The sequence below is a fragment of the Dendrobates tinctorius genome, unplaced genomic scaffold (genome assembly GCF_039654945.1).
Source record: "Dendrobates tinctorius isolate UK_male_01 unplaced genomic scaffold, ASM3965494v1 ptg000048l, whole genome shotgun sequence".
Lineage (NCBI taxonomy): Eukaryota > Metazoa > Chordata > Amphibia > Anura > Dendrobatidae > Dendrobates > Dendrobates tinctorius.
Window position 1 is genome coordinate 21,450,138 of NW_027361716.1, and position 20,930 is coordinate 21,471,067.

Consider the following 20,930-nt stretch of genomic DNA (forward strand, 5'->3'; position numbering starts at 1 on the left):
GAGACATTCAGTCTCTAGCCCTAAATCATGCCAAGAAAAGGTCAGAGAAGAGTGACTAATGAGCTGGGGCCTGGGTCCCAAGATGGAGCTGCTAACACAGTGCGTGCTCTGGAGGAAGCAACTGCAGACAGTGAGGCCAGGAACAGGGAGGTGGCAGCCCGGCTGAGACGCTTTGCCAGAGTGGAGGAGGCAGAGCGCGAGTCCCTCCAGGAGACAGATGAAGAGCTGGAGTCTGCAGATGGAGGTATGGATCCGGAGGTGGGAGAGAGGGGAGAGGAGGAGGCCACAGGCTCTGGAGGTCGGGAGAAGCAGGACGCTGCAGCCAGCTGGGGAGAACTAGTGGAGCAAAACAAAAGCCAGCTCCAAACACTGCAGCTGAAAATGCCAACTGAACCTACTATCAAAGATGTGCTGATGGCAGTTATGCAGTGTGGGTCTGCTATTTCTTCTGTGCTCACTCAGCTGGGTTATTTACAAGAATCCATGCAAAATGTGAGGCATGAAATCCACACCGTTAAAGACAGAACCGGGCAACTTGAGAAACGAGTCGGAGTTGTGGAGGGTACTGTGTCTAAGACAGCGCAGTATCATAAAGAACTTAAAAGAGATATGGTTGCTGTGTGGGCCAAAACTGATGACCTAGAGAACAGGTCTAGACGGAACAACGTCCGCATTGTTGGCATGCCTGAAAATTATGAAGGCAAAAATCCTACTGTTTTTATCGAAGCCTGGATTAAGGAGAAAATAGGAACTGATAATCTAACTCATCTATATGCTGTGGAACGTGCTCACAGGGTTCCTACCCGCCCTCCTCCTCCTGGTTACCAACCGAGGCCTATCTTGGCTAAAATTCTCCACTACAGGGACAGGGATAATATCCTTAGATACTCAAGGGAACATCCTGACCTTTCTATTGATGGCTCCAGAGTTTCTTTTTACCCTGACTTCTCGCCAGAAGTCCAAAGAATGAGAGCTAAATTTATGGACATCAAAAAACGTCTAAGGGCCATAGGTATCCGATATTCTATGATATTCCCGGCCAAGCTGTGGGTAGAGGCCCGGAACAAAATTCACTTTTTTCTGGATGCTAAAGATGCTATGGACTGGCTGGATCTGAATGAACAGCAGCTGAGGAAGGATGAGGAAGACCGGGAATGCGGCTGATGATGTATTTGCTACTTTGGACACTTCTGCGCTGTCTGGTGTCTTGACTTTCGGTTCTGTTGCAGGAAACTGCTCGACATGTTGTCGTTTTGCTATAGATGGTTGCTATGTGCTGTGGGGGCTCATCCTGTTATGTGTGGGCAGCAGTTAGGAAGTGAAACGCCCGTTGACTGATGTGGAAGGAAATAACATCGCCCTTGTTTGAAATACCCTTGGCACTGCCAGGGGACATGTTGGGGAGAGTTCTGGGGGGGGAGGGAGGTTTCTAGGGGTTTGTCGGGTACTATGTAACTTTTGTGCACAACAATGTAAGCTCTACTATGACACGGTGGATATTGGCACCGACTGTATATCGACTTGAGAATGGGTGACGTTAAAATACTTAGCTGGAATATTAGAGGACTAAAGTCCCCAGTAAAAAGACAGGCCATATTTTCCTTTATAATGGATCAGAAGCCAACTGTTGTATGCTTACAAGAGACGCATCTTACTCCTGAGACACTTGGTATATTAAATAAGAGGTGGATACAACATGGATATCATTCTACGTACTCTCAATACTCCCGGGGAGTTAGCATACTGGTCTGTACAGGTGCCCAGTTTACATGCAATCAGGTGGTGGTGGACACGGAGGGGCAATTCGTCTTTCTATTCTGCAAACTCTTTGCTGAGATAATGATACTCATTTCTATATACATCCCCCCGCCATATAGTAGCAAAGTTATATATAAAATTCATACCATGTTGAGGGACTTTTCGGGGGTCCCTTATATGGTGGTGGGGGACTTTAATAATGTTTTGGACTCCCACTGGGATAGAGGTAATCATGCACCCCTGAAACCGGGAGGTAATCGTACGCCTTTGGGAGTTTTGTTGCATGAGCTAGCCCTGACTGACTTATGGAGAAGTCGTAATCCTGATGTCTACCAATATTCATGCTTCTCCTCTACCTTTGTCTCAATGTCACGCATTGATTTGGCTATGGGTGATGATTTGATGCTGAGAAAAATTTTGGACGTTAATTATTTGCCGAGAACAGTGTCGGATCACTCGCCCATGTCCATTACAATGAAGGGGGGGTTAATAGATTGAAAACTAAACCGTTATGGCGACTTAATCAGTTTTGGCTGCAGCTAGTGGATAAGAATGATAGCTTTAGCTTTGAGATACAGGAACATCTCAGGTTTAATTTGGGTTCAGCATCTAGTTTGACTGTTTGGGAGACTCTGAAGGCATACCTGCGGGGCATGTATATACGTGAGATTTCAAAGCTTAAATCCAATTCCAGAGCAGAATCTCAGATTATACTTCATGAGCTGGAGGATGTGGAAAAGGCTCTCTCCATGCGATTCACTCTCGCCACTCAGAAAAGGCTAAAAGAGGCACAGTTGAAGGTGACTAAAATTACGCTAGAAACTGCAAAGTGAAAACGTATGTTTCAGTCAGTTCAATATTTTGAGAATGCAGAGAGTGTTGGTCATTTGCTCTCGGTTATAACTTCAGCACAGCGGGGGTCCTCGTTTATAGCCGGCCTTCGGGATGTGGGTGGGCAACTTTTCAATGACACACCGGGTATTTTGAGAATTTTGGAGACTTTTTATACCGAGTTATACTCCTCACACACCAGGGCCTCGACTGAAGACCTTGACAACTTTTTGGGGCCCGCTAAACTCCCATGTCTAACTGACGAGGCGAGACGTATGCTTGATGAGCTGCTGGACTTGGGGGAGCTTGAAGAGGCTTTGGGATCTATGCGCTGTATGGGGTTTGGTCTGGGTTTTATTAGCTGGATCAGGCTCCTATATTCCGAACCGAAAGCACGAATACGAGCAAATGGATCACTGTCTGACCCTTTTCCTCTTTATAGAGGTACGAGGCAGGGCTGCCCCCGCTACTCTTTGCTTTAGCGATAGAGCCTCTGGCCTTCAGAATAAGATATGATAAGGGCATCGAGGGGTTCAGATATGGAGGACAGGAGGAGAAGGTAGCACTGTATGCTGATGACTTGCTTATGTTCTTGGCTGACCCTGATAGATCATTACATAATGTGATGCTGCTCCTTAATTCTTTTGGCGCTGTCTCGGGACTAGTTATTAACTGGGAAAAATCTGCGGTTCTCCCTTTAGATCCGATCCCAATCAACGTCACACAGGTGCCAGTTGTAACGACTTTCAAATATCTGGGTATTATGATATCTAATAAACTAATGGATTTTGAATATTTGAATCTCTCCCCACTGATGGCCAGATTAAGGGGAAGGTTAAGGCCTGGGCTAAGTTGCATCTTTCTGTGGTGGGGAGAGTGAACTTACTGAAAATGGTGATCATGCCGCAGCTTCTGTATGTTCTTCACAACTCCCCAGTCTGGCTCCCTCAAAATAGGTTTTACAAAATTAATGCGATATTTAGAGAACTTATTTGGTTAAAAAAGGGTGCAAGGATCAAATTGGAACATTTACAAAAATCTAAAGAGGAGGGGGGCTGGCGCTGCCCAATCCGTGGCTCTACTTTCTCTCCTCTCAATGTCAGCACATGGCGGGGGGAATGGAGGGCTTCCCAGCGGAGGGGCCAGTTGATTTTCCGGTCTCTTGTGGGTCAGGGGTCGCTGTTATCCAACTTAGAGGCGGGCAGATTTAGACCTTGGGCGTCTAGATATCCTACGGTCCTTCTCATGATTAAAGTGTGGGATAAAATGAAACAGTTAAGAGGAATCACGGGTTTCACAAAATACTCCCCTATTTGGGATAACCTGTATTTGCCGCAAATGAGGTCGCTTAAAGGTTTTGCGCAATGGAGGCGAATAGGTATCTGGTGGCTGTCGCAATTAGTGGAGGATGGGGTTTTTAAGTCCTTTGACACACTGAGACGGGATTTTCCGCTCCAACACTCTATGTTCTTCCAGTATCTGCAGTTGCGGCATGCCTACACAGTGCAGGACCAAATGAATAGTATATCTATACACCAGGATGCTATTGTCAGCAGGCTCGGGCTGCAGGCATCCACTAGGGGTTTAATCTCGTTTGTGTACGGTGGACTTCTTTCAGTGGTTTTGGTGAAGCATCCGATAGGAGCGCTGTCGAAGTGGGAGCAACAGTTGGGCGCCATTTCAGGGGATCAATGGGAATCTATTCTGCAGATGGTCCCCAGGCTGTCTCTTAGCGAACCCAATCGTTTGTCCCAATTGTATATTCTTTATAGAGTTTATAGAACCCCTAAATGGTTATTTGATATGGGGATGAGGATGGATTCGCAGTGCCCTAAATGTACGCTCGAGAATGCTGATATCTTACATATGTTGTGGACGTGCCCCTGCCTGCAGGTATTTTGGATTCTGGTCCTTAATTTGATCCACATGACTACAGGACAGGATATCCCGCGAGATCCCGTTGTCTGTGTCTTGGGTGATGTGGGGGGAGATGAATACCTTCAAACCGCTGTTGCCAGAATGCTTTATGCTGCTAGGAAGCTGATAGCATACGATTGGATTTTAGATAAGGTGCCATCTCGGACAGAATATATCAATAAATTAAACTATATACTCTATAGAGAAAAAGCCATATACCTTAAGAAGGGACGACCGAATACTTTTGAGCAAATTTGGGCTGGTTGGCTGGACACCCCGGGTCTGCCGGCAGCAAACCTATTCGTCTAATAACTGATGTTGGTTGACATTGTTATCCACTGTGTCTATGTGCATGTATTTTATATTTTCATAAGATTTGTGCTTTTTGTGTATAATTTTCTTATTTCTTTTGTGGACCGGGCTCGGGGTATGGGATGGATGGTGATACAGTTGTTTTTCACTTGTTTGTTATAACGAAAATGTGAATAAAAACTATCTGATTAAAAAAAAAAGATATTATAAAAAAACCTTTTGACACTGAGGGTGATCAATGAGTGGAGCAGGCTGCCACGAGAGGTGGTGAGTTCTCCTTCAATGGAAGTCTTCAAACAGAGGCTGGACAGACATCTGTCTGGGATGGTTTAGTGAATCCTGCATTGAGAAGGGGGTTGGACATGATGACCCTTGAGGTCCCTTCCAACTCGAACATTCTTTGATTCTGTGTTCTGCATGTATACAGCATGGTTTATATACATGTACACACTGCTTTGTATCTTGTGTAATGCATATATACACCAGGCTGTATTCCCTCTGTTATATACATACATTTATATGTGTCTCCTCATGCATGCATCCATCCACCCACCTAATCACCCATCTATGGATCCATCCTGTGGAGCTTTGTTAGACCCATAGTTGCCATGGCAATTTAATGGCACTATGCTATCATGTCCTGGAGTCACAGGTGGAAGTCTTCCTTTCAAATCACACAGGTGAAGTGGTCACGGATGACTGCAGTTAAAGGGGCATTCCCATCTTGCAAAGTGATGGTATATTTCTAGGACGTCATTACTTTAAAATCGGCAGTAACTTAACTACTTGGACCCCCACCAATCTGGGGGTTGTAGTGGTGATTTAGCACTGTGCCCCCCTCACAGTATTTTTCTGTACATCAGCAACTGGCAACATGGGTTAAAAAGGTCTGGAGAACAGGTCTGGTCAAGCAAATGAAAACTGCTGCAGTTACCTGAACAGTCAGGTGCCAATGATGGGAAAAATAGCTCAGCTTTAGTAATGATCCTAGAGAGCAGATCCCCACTGATCATACAGTGATAGCATATCCTAGTGATGCAGTGTCACGTGACAAGATGGAAATACCCCTATAAATCTTTAGGATTGGAGGTTTCATCCCCCAGGCCACTGCAAGCAACGTTGGCTGTTTCTTACAAGTGATGTGCACCATCTCTGAGTTACCTCTCTGCTGTTCATGTACAGTGTTGTGCAAGAGGAAGTTAAAAAGTCCATGACCCAACAATGAAACCTTAATGAATACACAAATAAAGCGTATTATTGTATTATTATTGTACCATGAGAAATCAAACATTTATCGAGTTTACTTTCTAAATCAATTCCTTGTGGGTTTCAATAAGAAGTTTCATGGTTTACTTCCTAGTGATAAGACTCTGTTTTGGTGATAGAATACTTACCCAGACAATTGGCTTCTTAAAGGTGCAGCACCAGAATATTCCAGTAATTTATCAAGCATGTTTTAGATGACTATTTTAGTCATTAGTTCATCAAATACATGGGAGCTGGGGGGGCATGGCTATGGAGTGGAGGAGGACAGACGCACGCTGCAAGAGCTCCTGCCCATCCTGCATCTATCCTGCAAATACCGCCTGTCTAACGCTGTATATCTGGCAGCGCTTGTGGTCCCTGGGTACTCCGCGGGAGGGCGCAGGACGACTCCGGTGAGCGTGAGACCTGGAAAGCCGGGGTGGATGGCGGGGCCCACACGAGGCAGCGGCCATCTTGGACGCGCGCTCTATCAGAGGGAGCGGTGGCCTCCAGCTTCCAGCGCTGCAGCATCTTCGGGCAGCGACCTGTATCCTGCAGAATCAGAGGGATATGCGGTGAGTGCTGTGAAAGATGGGCCCTGCATTACTCCCTCTCTTATTAACTGACTCGCTGGCCTCTTGGTGACACTACTGTGGGAGAACTTGCTCCCCCTCCCACTGCTGCTGTCTCTGAGGGTGGATTTCTCTCCCCCTCCCCCCTGCCATAAGAATCCTCAGTGATATGGTGTTTCCGTCTGCACGGATACTGCTCCCAGGCCGCAATTAGTAAACCTGGTCCCTGCTGTGTATATAACTGCAGTGGAAGGAATCCTGGACTGCACATTTCTAGTTACACCGGTGTACCTCACTGCTCTTAACCATGAATCGATCGAAAGGATCGACGGCAGCAGAAAAATTAAAGGAAATTGTCAGACCCGACCCTTCTGAGAGTGCACGTTCTCTAAGGAATACCTCTTCACAACCTCAGCGTAAAAATCGTCCCTCAGGGGGTGGAGAAGAGACTGAGCAGGAAGACATGACTCTTAAGCAGGCTATCTCCCTCACTAGGACATCTCTGACGGAGAAAATAGAGGATGTCTACACGGAGGTGGGGAGACTCCGTCAAGATATGCAGGCCATGAGGGGATGCATCACAGAGGTGGAGGCAAGAGTGTCCCAGGTGGAGGACACCATTACCCCTATGGAGGCCAAGTTAACCAAGGTAGCAGGATCTATGAACGCCTGGAAGCAGAAGGCAGACGACCTGGAGAACAGAATGCGTCGGAATAACATCCGTGTCATCGGTCTGCCAGAACGCTCTGAAGGTCAGCACCCTGAGCAATTCCTGGAGGGCTGGCTTAAGGCCTCACTGGCAGATGAATTCTCCTCAGTGTTCGCTGTTGAGAGAGCCCACAGAGTTCCCACAAAGCCTCTACCACCGGGAGACCCACCTAGACCCTTCCTAGCACGTCTCCTCAACTGTAAAGACAGAGACGCCATTCTACGCCTTGCACGACAAAAGAGTCCCATCAAGTTCAACAATGCTGTGATCTCAATCTTCCCGGATTTCTCCATGGAACTTCAGAAGCAATGTGCACAATTCATTGACATCAAGAAGCGGCTCAGGGAAAGGAACATTGTATATTCAATGATTTATCCGGCTCGACTTCGGATTGTCCACGGGGGTTCCTCCGTGTTTTTCACGGATCCAGCGGAGGCTACTGAGTGGCTGCGGTCCCATAGAGGATCTCCTGCAAAGGAATCCTAATGTGCCTACTTTCATCTGGATCCTTTAATTACAGGCTTAATTGGAGCTCTCCTGGCGAGCACCCAGATATCTACAATACCGGACACTGCGTTCAGTGATGGTATCCCCTTGTTTACTTTTCAATAGGGGCGTGGGACCTTGCTCCTATGTTGTTAGATTTATGTTCTGTTTTCTTTTTTTCAAAAGCTTTATTTTTAGTTTTAAGTGTTTCTTAGGCAAAAGTTGCAGCCAATGGAAGTCCTGCTATTTATGTGATGTCTCTGAATTCTACTCGGGCATCGATGCCCAACATGCCCAGATAAGTGGAGATGGGTTCTGAATTAATATGCATGACATGGAATGTGAGGGGTATCAAAACCCACCGGAAAAAGATTAAAGTATTCTCACAAATCTGGCACTATCACCCTCACATTGTGGCTCTGGTCGAGACGCACCTGACCAGAGATACAGCTCGGAGCATACAAAAACCGTAGGTTCAGTGGTCAATACACGCATTTCATACCAGCTATTCCATGGGAGTCTCACTACTAATTCACAAGGACGTTAGATGGGAGGTCCGGGAGGCCCGGAGAGACTCTGAGGGGCATTTCATATTTGTGTATGCACTGATCAACTCTAGGAAATATGTTATTTTGTGTGTTTATAATCCCCCTCCAGCTGGTACGTCAATTCTCCAGAAGGCATTGAGTTTTGCTCTGAATTATCCAGACGCAGATGTCATTTGTATGGGTGACTTTGATTTGGTTATGAATAGTCGCCTTGATAGGTTGAGACTGGATGATGGGATACAGAGTGGGACCCCAGCAACAGCTACATCCCAATTGTCACAGTTTATAGAAGGTAGTGGATGGCTAGACCTATGGAGAACACGCCACACCGAGATGAGGGAATATACTTGCCATTCATCCACTAAGCGTTCCTTATCTCGCATACATTTTTGGATCTAGCGGTCTGGCAATGTGAGTAGATAACATTGAGCATGGTAGTAGAGGGATTTCAGATCATAGTCCGATAATTCTTAAACTTAAATATGGCCCACCAAGTGGTAGGATAGTATGGAAATTAAACCCTTTCTGGCTGAAGTTGGTAAAGTCACCTGACAGAACAATTGACCAATTACACAGCTTCGTCTCCTCCCATCCCGAACCCCAGAATGTTAACTTATTTTGGGACACCCTTAAGGCGTACTTGAGTGTAACGTCCGTCTGCGGTTCTGGGCTGCAGCCAGGCAACACCCCGAGAAACACTGATACCCTTTACCCCTATACAGGGATCTGGATTTACAACAGAGCCCAGGAGGTACTGTCTGAATAGGAGCAGCGGCCAGAGCAGGACGGTCGTCAGAGTGAAGTACAAAAACGGCAGGCAATAGCAGAGTCAATTTCAGGCCAAGATCAGAGTCAAAAACCAGGAGGGCGGCAGAGGTACAGAATCGTTAGGAAGTAGCAGAGTCAGAATATCCAGGCCAAGGTCACAAACCAGGAGAGTAGCAGAAGTACAGAATCGTCAGGCAAAAGAGGGGTCAGAAATCCAGGCTGAGGTCAGAGTCAAACAGAAATCAATCACTAAGTAACACACAGGGGAACCAAGAATATATCCGGCGGCTTGCAAGACCAGTCCCAAGGTATTTGAGGGATCAGGTCATCCCTCACAGGTTCCTGGACTGGTGATGTCATTAGGGCCGCCCCCAGGACCAGGCCAGATGGAGTTGCAGTAACCCCCTGATGACTGACAGAGGGGCGGAGCCTGCGCCCACCAGATGCCTGCGCAGGAGCCACTTCTCTGTCACCACCATAACTCACGGGTGGACCACGGCGCCTCCCAGTGGCCGAGGCAGGAACAGCCGTCCCCGAGTCTGACAGTGAAGTGGCGGTCTGGCGCCTCCTAGTGGCCGTGACCGGAACAGCAGGCCTCGAATCCAACGGTGATGTGACAGACCGGCGCCTCCTAGTGGCTAAAGCTGGGACCATAGGCCCTGAGTCTGACGGCAACTTAATAGAACCACGGCGCCTCCCAGTGGCCGTGGCAGGAACAGCCGTCCCCGAGTCTGACGGCGAAGTGGCGGCCCGGCGCCTCCTAGTGGCTGCGACCGGAACAGCAGGCCCCAAATCTGACGGAGATGTGACAGTACCCCCCTTCCAAGAGGGGCCTCCGGACCCTCAAAACCTGGTTTGTCAGGGTGAAGGAGGTGAAACCTTCTAATTAGTGCTTTTGCATGGATGTCCCGCGCAGGGACCCAGGACCTCTCCTCCGGGCCGTAGCCCCTCCAGTGTACCAGATACTGTACGGACCCTCTTACAAGGCGGGAGGGAGTCAAGGACACCCTGGACTTCATACTCCAAGAACCCTCCGACCGAAACGGGAGGAGGAGGGGACGGGACAGGGTGAATTGGGGAGCGATACAACTTGAGGAGAGACTTGTGGAAGACATTGGGTAATTTGAAAGACTGAGGGAGTTTTAAACGGAAGGCCACCGGGTTAATCACCTCTATAATCTTGTATGGACCAATAAATCTGGGACCCAGTTTGGTAGACGGTACTTTAAGCTTGATGTTTTTGGTGGAGAGCCAAACCTTGTCTCCAACTCCCAGGTGCGGTCCTTTGGATCGCCGTTTGTTCGCTGCCGAGGTCTGTCTAACCCGGGCCCCTTTCAAGTTAGAGTTTACCTCAGACCAAATGGTTTTTAAACGATGTATATTTTTCTCTACCCCAGGAAGCTCCGACATTCTGGCCGAGAATGAGCCAAAGCGCGGATGCAGCCCGTGGTTGCAGAAAAAGGGGGTAGACTTAATGGAGTCCTGATACTGATTGTTTAGGGCAAACTCGGCTAGTGGCAGATGTTCTGCCCAATCGGACTGGTGTTCTGAGATGTAGCAACGAAGGTATTGCTCCAGAGCCTGGTTGACACGTTCGGTTTGCCCATTGGTTTCAGGGTGGTAAGCCGAGGAAAAAGATAGCTCAATACCAATGCGTTTACAGAACGCCCTCCAGAACTTTGACACGAATTGGGTACCCCTGTCAGACACAATATTGACCGGGGCACCATGTAAACGTACCACATGTACAATAAACAGTTTACTCAACGTTTCCGAGTTAGGTAACCCCGACAGGGGGACAAAATGACATTGTTTACTGAACCTGTCCACCACCACCCAGATACACGTCTTTCCATCTGAGGACGGTAGGTCCGTAATGAAGTCCATGGAGATGTGGGTCCATGGACTCTCGGGGGTGGGCAAGGACTGGAGCCAGCCGGCAGGGCGAGTATGGGAGGACTTGGCGCGGGCACAGACCTCACATGCTAAGACATATTCTTTGCAGTCCTTAACCACCGTCGGCCACCAAAAATTCCTAGTTATCAATCTGGCGGTATTATTGAGACCAGGATGGCCTGCCAAGACAGAGTCATGTGATTCTCTAAGCACTTGTAGGCGAAAATGCAGGCAGAACGAACAATTTGTTGGGTGGCGTAGTGTCAGGGGCTTGTTCTGGGGATTTACGGATCTCCTCCATAAGGTCCAATGACACTGCGGACACAATGATCCCAGTGGCCAATATCGGAACTGGTTCACAGTCCTCGGCTTGTGAGGGGCAGAAACTGCGAGAGAGGGCATCGGCCCTCACATTTTTTGTACCAGGGCGGAAGGTGATTATAAAATTAAACCTAGAGAAAAACAATGCCCACCTTGCTTGTCTAGGATTTAACCTTTTTGCTGATTCTAGGTATGTCAGGTTCTTATGATCGGTAATTACCGTGATCTTGTGTTTGGCGCCCTCGAGGAAGTGACGCCATTCCTCGAAGGCCCATTTAATTGCCAATAGTTCCCGATTCCCAATATCATAGTTTTTCTCCGTGGGAGAGAATTTGCGGGAAAAAAACGCACATGGACGAAGCTGAGTGAGGGATGTAGTGCCTTGTGATAGCACTGCTCCCACTCCGACTTCAGAGGCATCCACCTCCACAATAAATGGACGGTCCAGATCCGGCTGAACCAAAACTGGGTTGGCCACAAAACTCTCTTTTAAAGTAGAAAACGCCTGAATTGCCTCAGGATTCCAGTTGGCCACGTCCGCCCCTTTCCGGGTCAGATCCGTGAGTGTCTTGGCAATCTCTGAGAAACCTCTAATAAACTTGCGGTAATAATTAGCGAACCCCAAAAATCGCTGCAGCGCTTTCAGCGATTTTGGTTGCACCCAAGCCTTAATAGGCTGGACCTTGGCAGGATCCATGCGGAAGCCTTTACCTGAAACCATGTATCCTAAAAACTGTACCTCCTCAGCAAAAAAGACACATTTCTCCAGTTTAGCAAACAAGGAGTGTTCACGTAGTCTTTGTAGCACAGAACAGACGTGTTGAGAGTGTGTCACAGGGTCAGCAGAGTAAATCAGAATGTCATCTAAATACACCACGACATACACCCCACAAATGTCTCTAAAAATATCATTAACAAAGTGCTGAAATACGGCAGGTGCGTTGCTGAGTCCGAACGGCATAACCAGGTACTCAAAATGGCCAAGGGGTGTATTGAAGGCCATTTTCCACTCATCTCCCTTTCTTATGCGGACCAGATTATATGCCCCCCGGAGGTCAAGTTTAGTAAACCAACGGGCTCCTGTTAGCTGATTAAAAAGATCAGGGATGAGTGGAAGCGGATACTGGTTTTTTATAGTGATTGCATTCAACTCCCGATAATCAATGCAGGGTCTGAGACAACCATCTTTCTTCTCCACAAAGAAGAACCCGGCCCCAACTGGAGAAATGGACGGTCTGATAAACCCTTTTCTTAGGCTATCTGCAATATAGTCATTCATGGCCTGACGCTCTGGGCCAGAGAGATTAAATATTCTTCCCTTAGGGAGACGGGCATCCGGCATCAGATCAATAGGGCAATCATACTCTCTGTGAGGGGGTAGCTTTTCAGATTCTACAATAGAAAAGACATCCTCAAAATCTCTGAAAGCAAACGGTATGTGGGGGGTTTTAACCTTAACTTGGTTTACTGCCAAGGATATGCAATTTTTCTGACACTGTGGGCTCCAGCGTACAACGTCACCCAAGTGCCAGTCGATGACAGGATTGTGCTGGCGTAGCCATGGCATACCCAGAATAACTGCAGAGGTTAAATTGTCCATCACAAAAAATGACACCAGCTCAGTGTGTAAGGCTCCCACAGACATAGCAACCTTGGCAGTAACAAACTTAACCCCCTCCTGAATAATGGACGTGCCATTAATAGCCGTGGTTTTAATAGGGGCATTAAGTTTTAGTAGAGTTACATCCAGATTCCTAGCAGTCAAGGAATCCATAAAATTTCCTTCAGAGCCACTATCCACATACGCGTTTAAACACAGCGATTTCTGACCACATGAAACTGAAATGGGTAATAAAACTTTAGCCGCATCTGCGGGCAATACCTGAGCCCCTGGGCAACCATAGCCAGAGTAGTTGCCCAGAGGTCGACGTGCCAGGAGCATGGATCTCTGAGGTGCAGCTCTCTCCCTGAAGACTCCAGACTGCCGCATAGTTGTCCAAGAAAATGAGAGAGATCTTCCAGGCTGTGCACTGCAACAGGTGTTCAGGCTAAAAATCAGCTCAGTCAGAAGAAGAAAAAAAAAAGTTCAGGGAGACTGCTTTTATATATGTTGGGTATATACACAATAAGCAGCTAATTTTAGGACCGGATATAATGTAACGTCCGTCTGCGGTTCTGGGCTGCAGCCAGGCAACACCCCGAGAAACACTGATACCCTTTACCCCTATACAGGGATCTGGATTTACAACAGAGCCCAGGAGGTACTGTCTGAATAGGAGCAGTGGCCAGAGCAGGACGGTCGTCAGAGTGAAGTACAAAAATGGCAGGCAATAGCAGAGTCAATTTCAGGCCAAGGTCAGAGTCAAAAACCAGGAGGGCGGCAGAGGTACAGAATCGTTAGGAAGTAGCAGAGTCAGAATATCCAGGCCAAGGTCACAAACCAGGAGAGTAGCAGAAGTACAGAATCGTCAGGCAAAAGAGGGGTCAGAAATCCAGGCTGAGGTCAGAGTCAAACAGAAATCAATCACTAAGTAACACACAGGGGAACCAAGAATATATCCGGCGGCTTGCAAGACCAGTCCCAAGGTATTTGAGGGATCAGGTCATCCCTCACAGGTTCCTGGACTGGTGATGTCATTAGGGCCGCCCCCAGGACCAGGCCAGATGGAGTTGCAGTAACCCCCTGATGACTGACAGAGGGGTGGAGCCTGCGCCCACCAGATGCCTGCGCAGGAGCCACTTCTCTGTCACCACCATAACTCACGGGCGGACCACGGCGCCTCCCAGTGGCCGAGGCAGGAACAGCCGTCCCCGAGTCTGACAGTGAAGTGGCGGTCTGGCGCCTCCTAGTGGCCGTGACCGGAACAGCAGGCCTCGAATCCAACGGTGACGTGACAGACCGGCGCCTCCTAGTGGCTAAAGCTGGGACCATAGGCCCTGAGTCTGACGGCGACGTAATAGAACCACGGCGCCTCCCAGTGGCCGAGGCAGGAACAGCCGTCCCCGAGTCTGACGGCGAAGTGGCGGCCCGGCGCCTCCTAGTGGCTGCGACCGGAACAGCAGGCCCCAAATCTGACGGAGACGTGACATTGAGGGGTTGCTTATCTTCTACGATCTCCTACATCAAACAGGTGACGTCGGAGGATGACGAGATAGAGCAATGTTTGAAATATTCAGAGGCCGCTTACATATCTGATCAAACTAGTGGTAACAGAGTGGAGTGGTTGACTGCCCAAAGATTATATACTCAACACATAGACTCTAAATCCAAACATAAACAATTCTTTACTCACCAGTCCTACTTTGAACTAGGGAACCAATCCAGTAAATTTCTGGCTTATTTGGTGCATCAGCACAAAACAACTAACACAATATTACAGATCCGCAGCTTAGACGGTACATTCGTATCCTCAACCGAAGAAATAATGGGTTGTTTTCATGATTATTATAGTTCACTGTACAACTCAAAAAGTGTTGTTGATAGCCAGGGGTGTCTAGACTACCTATCCGATATAACATTTCCCATAATGAGTACTTCTCAGCGGGCCTTTATGGACGCTGAATTCACTTTGGAAGAGATAGAAGATGCCATGAGGGATATGGCCTCTGGGAAGGCTCCTGGGCCGGATGGGTTTCCTATCGAGCGATACAGGAAATACCGGGAGATTTTGGTGCTGCTTTTGTTGTCTGTGTTACGGGGGATTTGGGGGGGTCATGCCGGAGTCCTTTTATGAAGCTAATATAATAGTGCTTAAGAAGGAGGGAAAGGACCCTTTAGATTGTCGATCTTATCGCCCCATATCTTTAGTAAATGTAGATTATAAAATTTTTACGAAAATCTTGGCTACCAGGCTGAACTCAATCATTTTGGAACTCATACACCCTGACCAGACTGGCTTTATGCCTGGTAAAAGCACCTCCATTAATATTAGACGGGTCCAATCGGTGGTCCAATGTAGCTCCCTGATGCCGGACAATAAGCGGGCATTGGCATCGTTGGATGCAGCCAAGGCCTTCGATTCCCTTTAGTGGCCCTTCCTCCACGCATGCTTGCAGAAATATGGATTTGGGGATAGGTTCCTAAAATGGGTTAATACATTATATGTGAAACCTAAAGCCCATATCATGGTAAATGGTTTCATATCTGAGTCCTTTTCTCTACACAGGGGGACTCGTCAGGGGTGTCCCCTTTCCCCGGCCCTCTTTGCTCTTGCAATAGAGGCACTGGCAATTCACATGAGAACTTCCCCTAATATTATGGGCATAAAAATAGCAGATCGGGTGGATAACATAGGCCTATATGCTGATGACATGGTAATATTTATGGATAGGGCGGAGGAGACACTGACAGGAGTGATCGCCACTGTAAACAAATTCAGTAAATATTCCGGCCTGTATATAAATTGGGAGAAGTCTGCTCTGATGCCTCTTTCCCATACCCCGATGCCACGACTTGAGACTCTCTCCTTGCTGCCTATTGTACCACAATTTAAATGTCTGGGTGTTCATATTTCTCAATGCAGCACGTTTGATCTGCAACTTAATATATATCCATTGCTGGAGATGGTTGAAGTCAAATTTGCGATCTGGAGCAAACTCCCGCTGTCTGTAGCCGGACGCATTAACTTAATTAAAATGATACTACTCCCTAAGCTCAGCTACTTTCTCCAACATAGTGCTGTGGTGGTGCCTAAGTCTTTCTTCGCCAATTTGAACTCCCAAATTACGTCTTTTATATGGGGGAGAACCGGGCCAAAACTCAAGCTGTCCACTCTACCAAGGCCAAAGAAGGGGGGGGCAGCACTACCGGATTTTTTTCTGTACTATCTGGCTGGACAGGCCAGAGCTATAAATAAATGGATACCCGGTAATCATCTTCCTAACTCTGAAAGCCATTTGCTTCATGCCGCACATGCTGATTGCCCATTGGGTTTTTTGGAGTTGGAGAAGGTAAATGTCCCACGTCTGTTACCCATGCTTCGTCTGGCAAGATTAGTGTGGAGACAGATTAAGAGGGTGGTTGGATTTAGCGATATCATAACTGAGATGCCCTTATGGAATAATAGTTATTTTCCGGCACTACTTGTCCACCCGTCTCCCGAATTCTGGTCTCGGTGCAATGTTTCTACGATAAGGGATCTATGTGACCGCGGCACACTATTACCTTTTGAACAATTACAAGCTAAATGCGATGTCCCGAGGTCGCAATTCTTCCGATATTTGCAACTGAGATCAGCCTTTCAATCACACATGAGATATGTGGGTGTGAATAATGCTATCTTGTCTCTACCCTTGATAGGCATTCTTAAATCACAGGGTCCCCAGGGTCTCGTCTACACTCTGTACACATACATGCTGTCAGTGGGGGCAGAATCTGCCATATGCTTGGTTAGAGGGAAATGGGAAAAGCTCATCCCTGATACACAGGGAGAGGAGTGGGAAGAAATCCTGGAGTCACCAACTAAGGTGTCTCCGTCCATTAACAACAGAATGATACAACTATACATTATAAACCAATCATATTTGACTCCGACTCGACTTTTTAAGATGGGCTGATTCCAGTCTTTGGAATGTCTGAGATGTCATACATTAGATGCAGATTTTATCCACATGATCTGGCAGTGTCCAATTATAGCACATTATTGGAAAGAGGTGACATCATTATTACTTCCCTGGTACAAATTCCTGTTCCCCTTGAGCCATTAGTTTGTCTGTTTGGGGTGTGGGACGACGAGACGTGGGGACACTATACAGGGATTTTCTTACGGGAGACGTTTATGGCACGAAAGGTACTGGCACTGCGGTGGATGGGAGGTTCGGATCCCTCCCTTAGGACCTGGATTGAATTGGTAAACTTGATTATACCATACGAGCGACGCTGTGCCAAAACAGAGGATGCCTGGGTAAATTTGAGAAGATATGGGAGAGGTGGAATTCCTCTCATCTCACTTTGTAGGATGGAGATATCGCATGATAAAGAGCTAATTATGTGGACACAGGCTGCAAATAGTTGTTGTTTTGTAGTTATAGTAATGGTTTAGAGGTTTGACAGGCTTTATTGTTTGAATAATACCATGCAGACTAATGTAAGGTAATTGACATTATGCTTTATTCTGTAAACAACTGGTATACATACACTGTTTGAAATTAATGCTTTGTGAAACATATACGCTTTATATGGTATTTCTCATCATTTGCCAGTTTGTATATTGTATACCCTATCAATGGTTTAATAAACGAATTAAAAAAAAAAATACATGGGAGCTATAATATAATGGTAAAATATAATACGTGCTGTACATGAAAGTTACAAGCTTACAGTCCTGCTATGCTAATGGGACATGAACAGTTTCAGGGAGGGCATACAGCCCAATGGCTACATCATATACACAGATCATGCAGCCGGTGCTTCTTCTATGCCTACAGTCTGACTAGCAAGAGAGGAGATGGGAGGACATCCCAAAACTTCAATTAATACCTTCCCACCTCCACTTCTTATCTAACAGTTAATCCACCTGCAAACAAAAGGGTCTTCTCCAATCCCAGGTGGTGTGTAGGTATAACAGCTGTGTCTATAGATCTATCACAGATCAGTTCATTGGCTGTGAACTCGCAGGACCTGTCTGACGGCACCGTGAGCAGAAGAACTTTCTCATGCTTGCGGTGCCCTCAGACAGGGAATAGCAGTACTCAGGCATGTACTGAGCACATGGTGCTCAGTGTCTGCTGGATGACAGGCTGTATGGACGCATCATGCATCCATGCAGCCTGCCATCGAGATGTAGCAGAGATAGACCCGTCGTGGGACAAATGGATTAAAAGCTTCTCTGCGGAAAGGTGAGGAATGTTGTTGTTTGTTTTGTTTACCACTTTTGCAGATGACTAGGGAATCGAGGGAATAGGCGAGGTCGTAAGTATGGTTTAATTAAGAATATTAAAGGAGTCTGTGTCTTTCTTTCAATTAAAAGACTTTTTTCTGGGTGTCTGTGTTTTTATTATTATCATTTATTTATATAGCACCATTGATTCCATGGTGCTGTACATGAGAAGGGGTTACATACAAATTACAGATATCACTTACAGTAAACAAACTAACAGTAACAGACTTATATATAGGAGAGAGGACCCTGTCCTTTCGGGCTTACATGCTACAGGATGGTGGGGAGGATGGTGGATCTCCCATTTTATCCAATGTGACTATGGGGTTAGTAATGGGGTGTCTTATTGACGCCTTTCCATTACTATCCTCAGGGCTTGATGACACTTGACATTACAAAGGTGACATCAACCCCCCCAACTATCACCCCACTTGCCACCGTTACAGGGCAGGTGGGAAGAGCGAGGCTAAGTGCCAGAATTGTTCCATCTTCGAAATGCGCCTTTTCTGGGGCGACTGAGAGCTGATGTTTTTAGCCTGGGGGGGGCGAGTATCCATGGCCTCTTCCTAGGCTATTATGTCAGCCCGCAGCTGTCTGCATAGCCTTTGCTGGTTATTAATTATAGGGGGACCCCATGTCATTTTTTTGGGGAGATCCATCATTTTTATAGCCAGTAAAGGCTAAGTATACAGTTGTAAGCTGATATTAATAGCCTGAGAAGCTCCATGGGTATTTCATCCTTCCCAGGCTGTAAACATCTGCCCCCAGCTGTCGGCTATCCCTCTGCTGGTTTCGAAAATGGCGTGGGAGCCCACGCTATTTTTTCAAAAAAATAATCATGTATTAAATAAATCCATGTACAGTAAGCTGCACACACACTGTACTAATTGTGTTTGTCACAGACATCTATATATCTAATTATTCTATTTATATTTACTGTATGTAAATCCATCTCTTCTATCCTGTCGGCTCCTGCAGTGATTTTACAGTACAGGGCAGATGAATTGCCGGATTTTCTTGTATCTATCTACTTAATATATACATATATATACGTGTGTCACTGACATCTATATATCTATGTATTCTATGTGTTTATATCTATTCTATCTATTCTATTCTATCCTGTCAGTGTGATTACTGTACGTGGCACATTAATTGCCGGTTTTTCAAATGCGATCGGTGTGTAAAAATTGGACAGCACTCGCATGGTCCGAGTGCTGTGTCATTTTTTTCTTGCACTCATTGACTTCTATTGTGGATGCAATCCGATTTCCGATTACAATTGCAACATGATGCAACTTTTTTACAGTCCGATCGTGATCTGATCTGATCTGGAAAAAAAAAACGCAGATGAAAACAGAATCATAGAATAACATTAGTCCGAATTCAATCGGATTTTTTATCGGATTGCATTCGTCCGATTTCATCTTAAGTGGGAATGAGCCCTTACAGTGATTTTCTATATTTTAGATATTTTTATCCAAAGTGGAAAACCTATTTAAATGTTGATATGAAATGCTTATCTTTTCCCAGTGATACAAGGTGTTGATAACCAGTTATTGGGATCAAATAACCAAAGCTTTGCACGGCTGATGGAAGAGAGATTTGCCAAACTTTTTCAGGAATCTAGTCAACAATCAAGAAGATTTAGAAGATCAACCACAGTAGGAAGCTACACAGTTCAGGTGGGTAACTGTTCAGAGTAAAAGTCAACCACACAAGTGTCATTTGATTATTTGTCAGAAGAGGAAATTTTTTTCACCCGTAGAAATAGTTCCAGTTTTGTCCGTAGCCTTAAACTGGTGTTGCAACTCAACCCTGTTCAAATGAGTAGGGCTGAGTTATGGTGTCAGGAACTATCCATAGACAAAAGTAGAGGTGGCTACAACATTAGTTTAAAGTGGATAAAAACAGTCAATTTTTACTAAAATTTTCATTCTTCAACTGAAAGTTAACAATGAACAATTGGTTTAGCCAAACGATTAAAATCATTGTCTGGAAAACTTGACGTTGTTTCAAATTTCTGCTCGATAGATGCTTGTCCATGAAAGAACTTTTCAAGAAAAAACATTCCCAAAATGTTCCCTAAACATTCCTTAAACATCCTGTGTCCTTCTCCCATAATCTTATGTACAGATGTGTCCTTCCCTGAACCTGTAACTCATAAGATCACATATTAAAATGTGCATGTTACCATATACAGCTCTGGCAAAAATTAAGAGACCACTGCAAAATTTTCAGTTTTGCTGATTTTTCTCTTTTTATGTATATTTTTGAGTAAAATGTAAATTGCTCTTTTATTCTATAAATTACTGACAACATGTCTCCGAATTTCCAAGCACTAAATTTTGTATTTATTTTCAGAAAATGAGAAATGGTCAAAATAACAAAAAATGCAGTGCTTGCAGACCTCAAATAACGCTAAGAAAACAAGTTCATAATCATTTAGAAACAACAATACTAATGTTTTAACTCAGGAAGAGTTCAGAAATTAATATTTTGTGGAATAACCATGATTTTTAATCACAGCTTTCATGCGTCTTGGCATGCTTTCCACCAGTCTTTCACACTGCTTTTGGGTGACCTTATGCCTCTCCTGATACAAAAATTAAAGCAGTTCTTCTTTGTTTGACGGCTTGTGACTATCCATCTTCCTCTTGATTACATTCCAGAGGTTTTCAAAGGGGTT

At 46.0% G+C, this 20,930-nt stretch overlaps 1 protein-coding gene across 5 annotated transcripts in view; it reads left to right on the forward strand.

Annotated features, from left to right (window-relative positions):
• The window catches only part of KIAA1549L (KIAA1549 like), a 499,083-nt gene that overhangs the window by 269,653 nt on the left and 208,500 nt on the right, over window positions 1-20,930 (forward strand). For all 5 annotated transcript variants that reach the window (XM_073576347.1, XM_073576346.1, XM_073576342.1 and 2 more), the window contains one exon: window positions 19,775-19,926. In XM_073576347.1, the coding sequence (XP_073432448.1) occupies window positions 19,775-19,926 (152 nt within the window). The remainder of the gene's footprint in view (window positions 1-19,774; window positions 19,927-20,930) is intronic.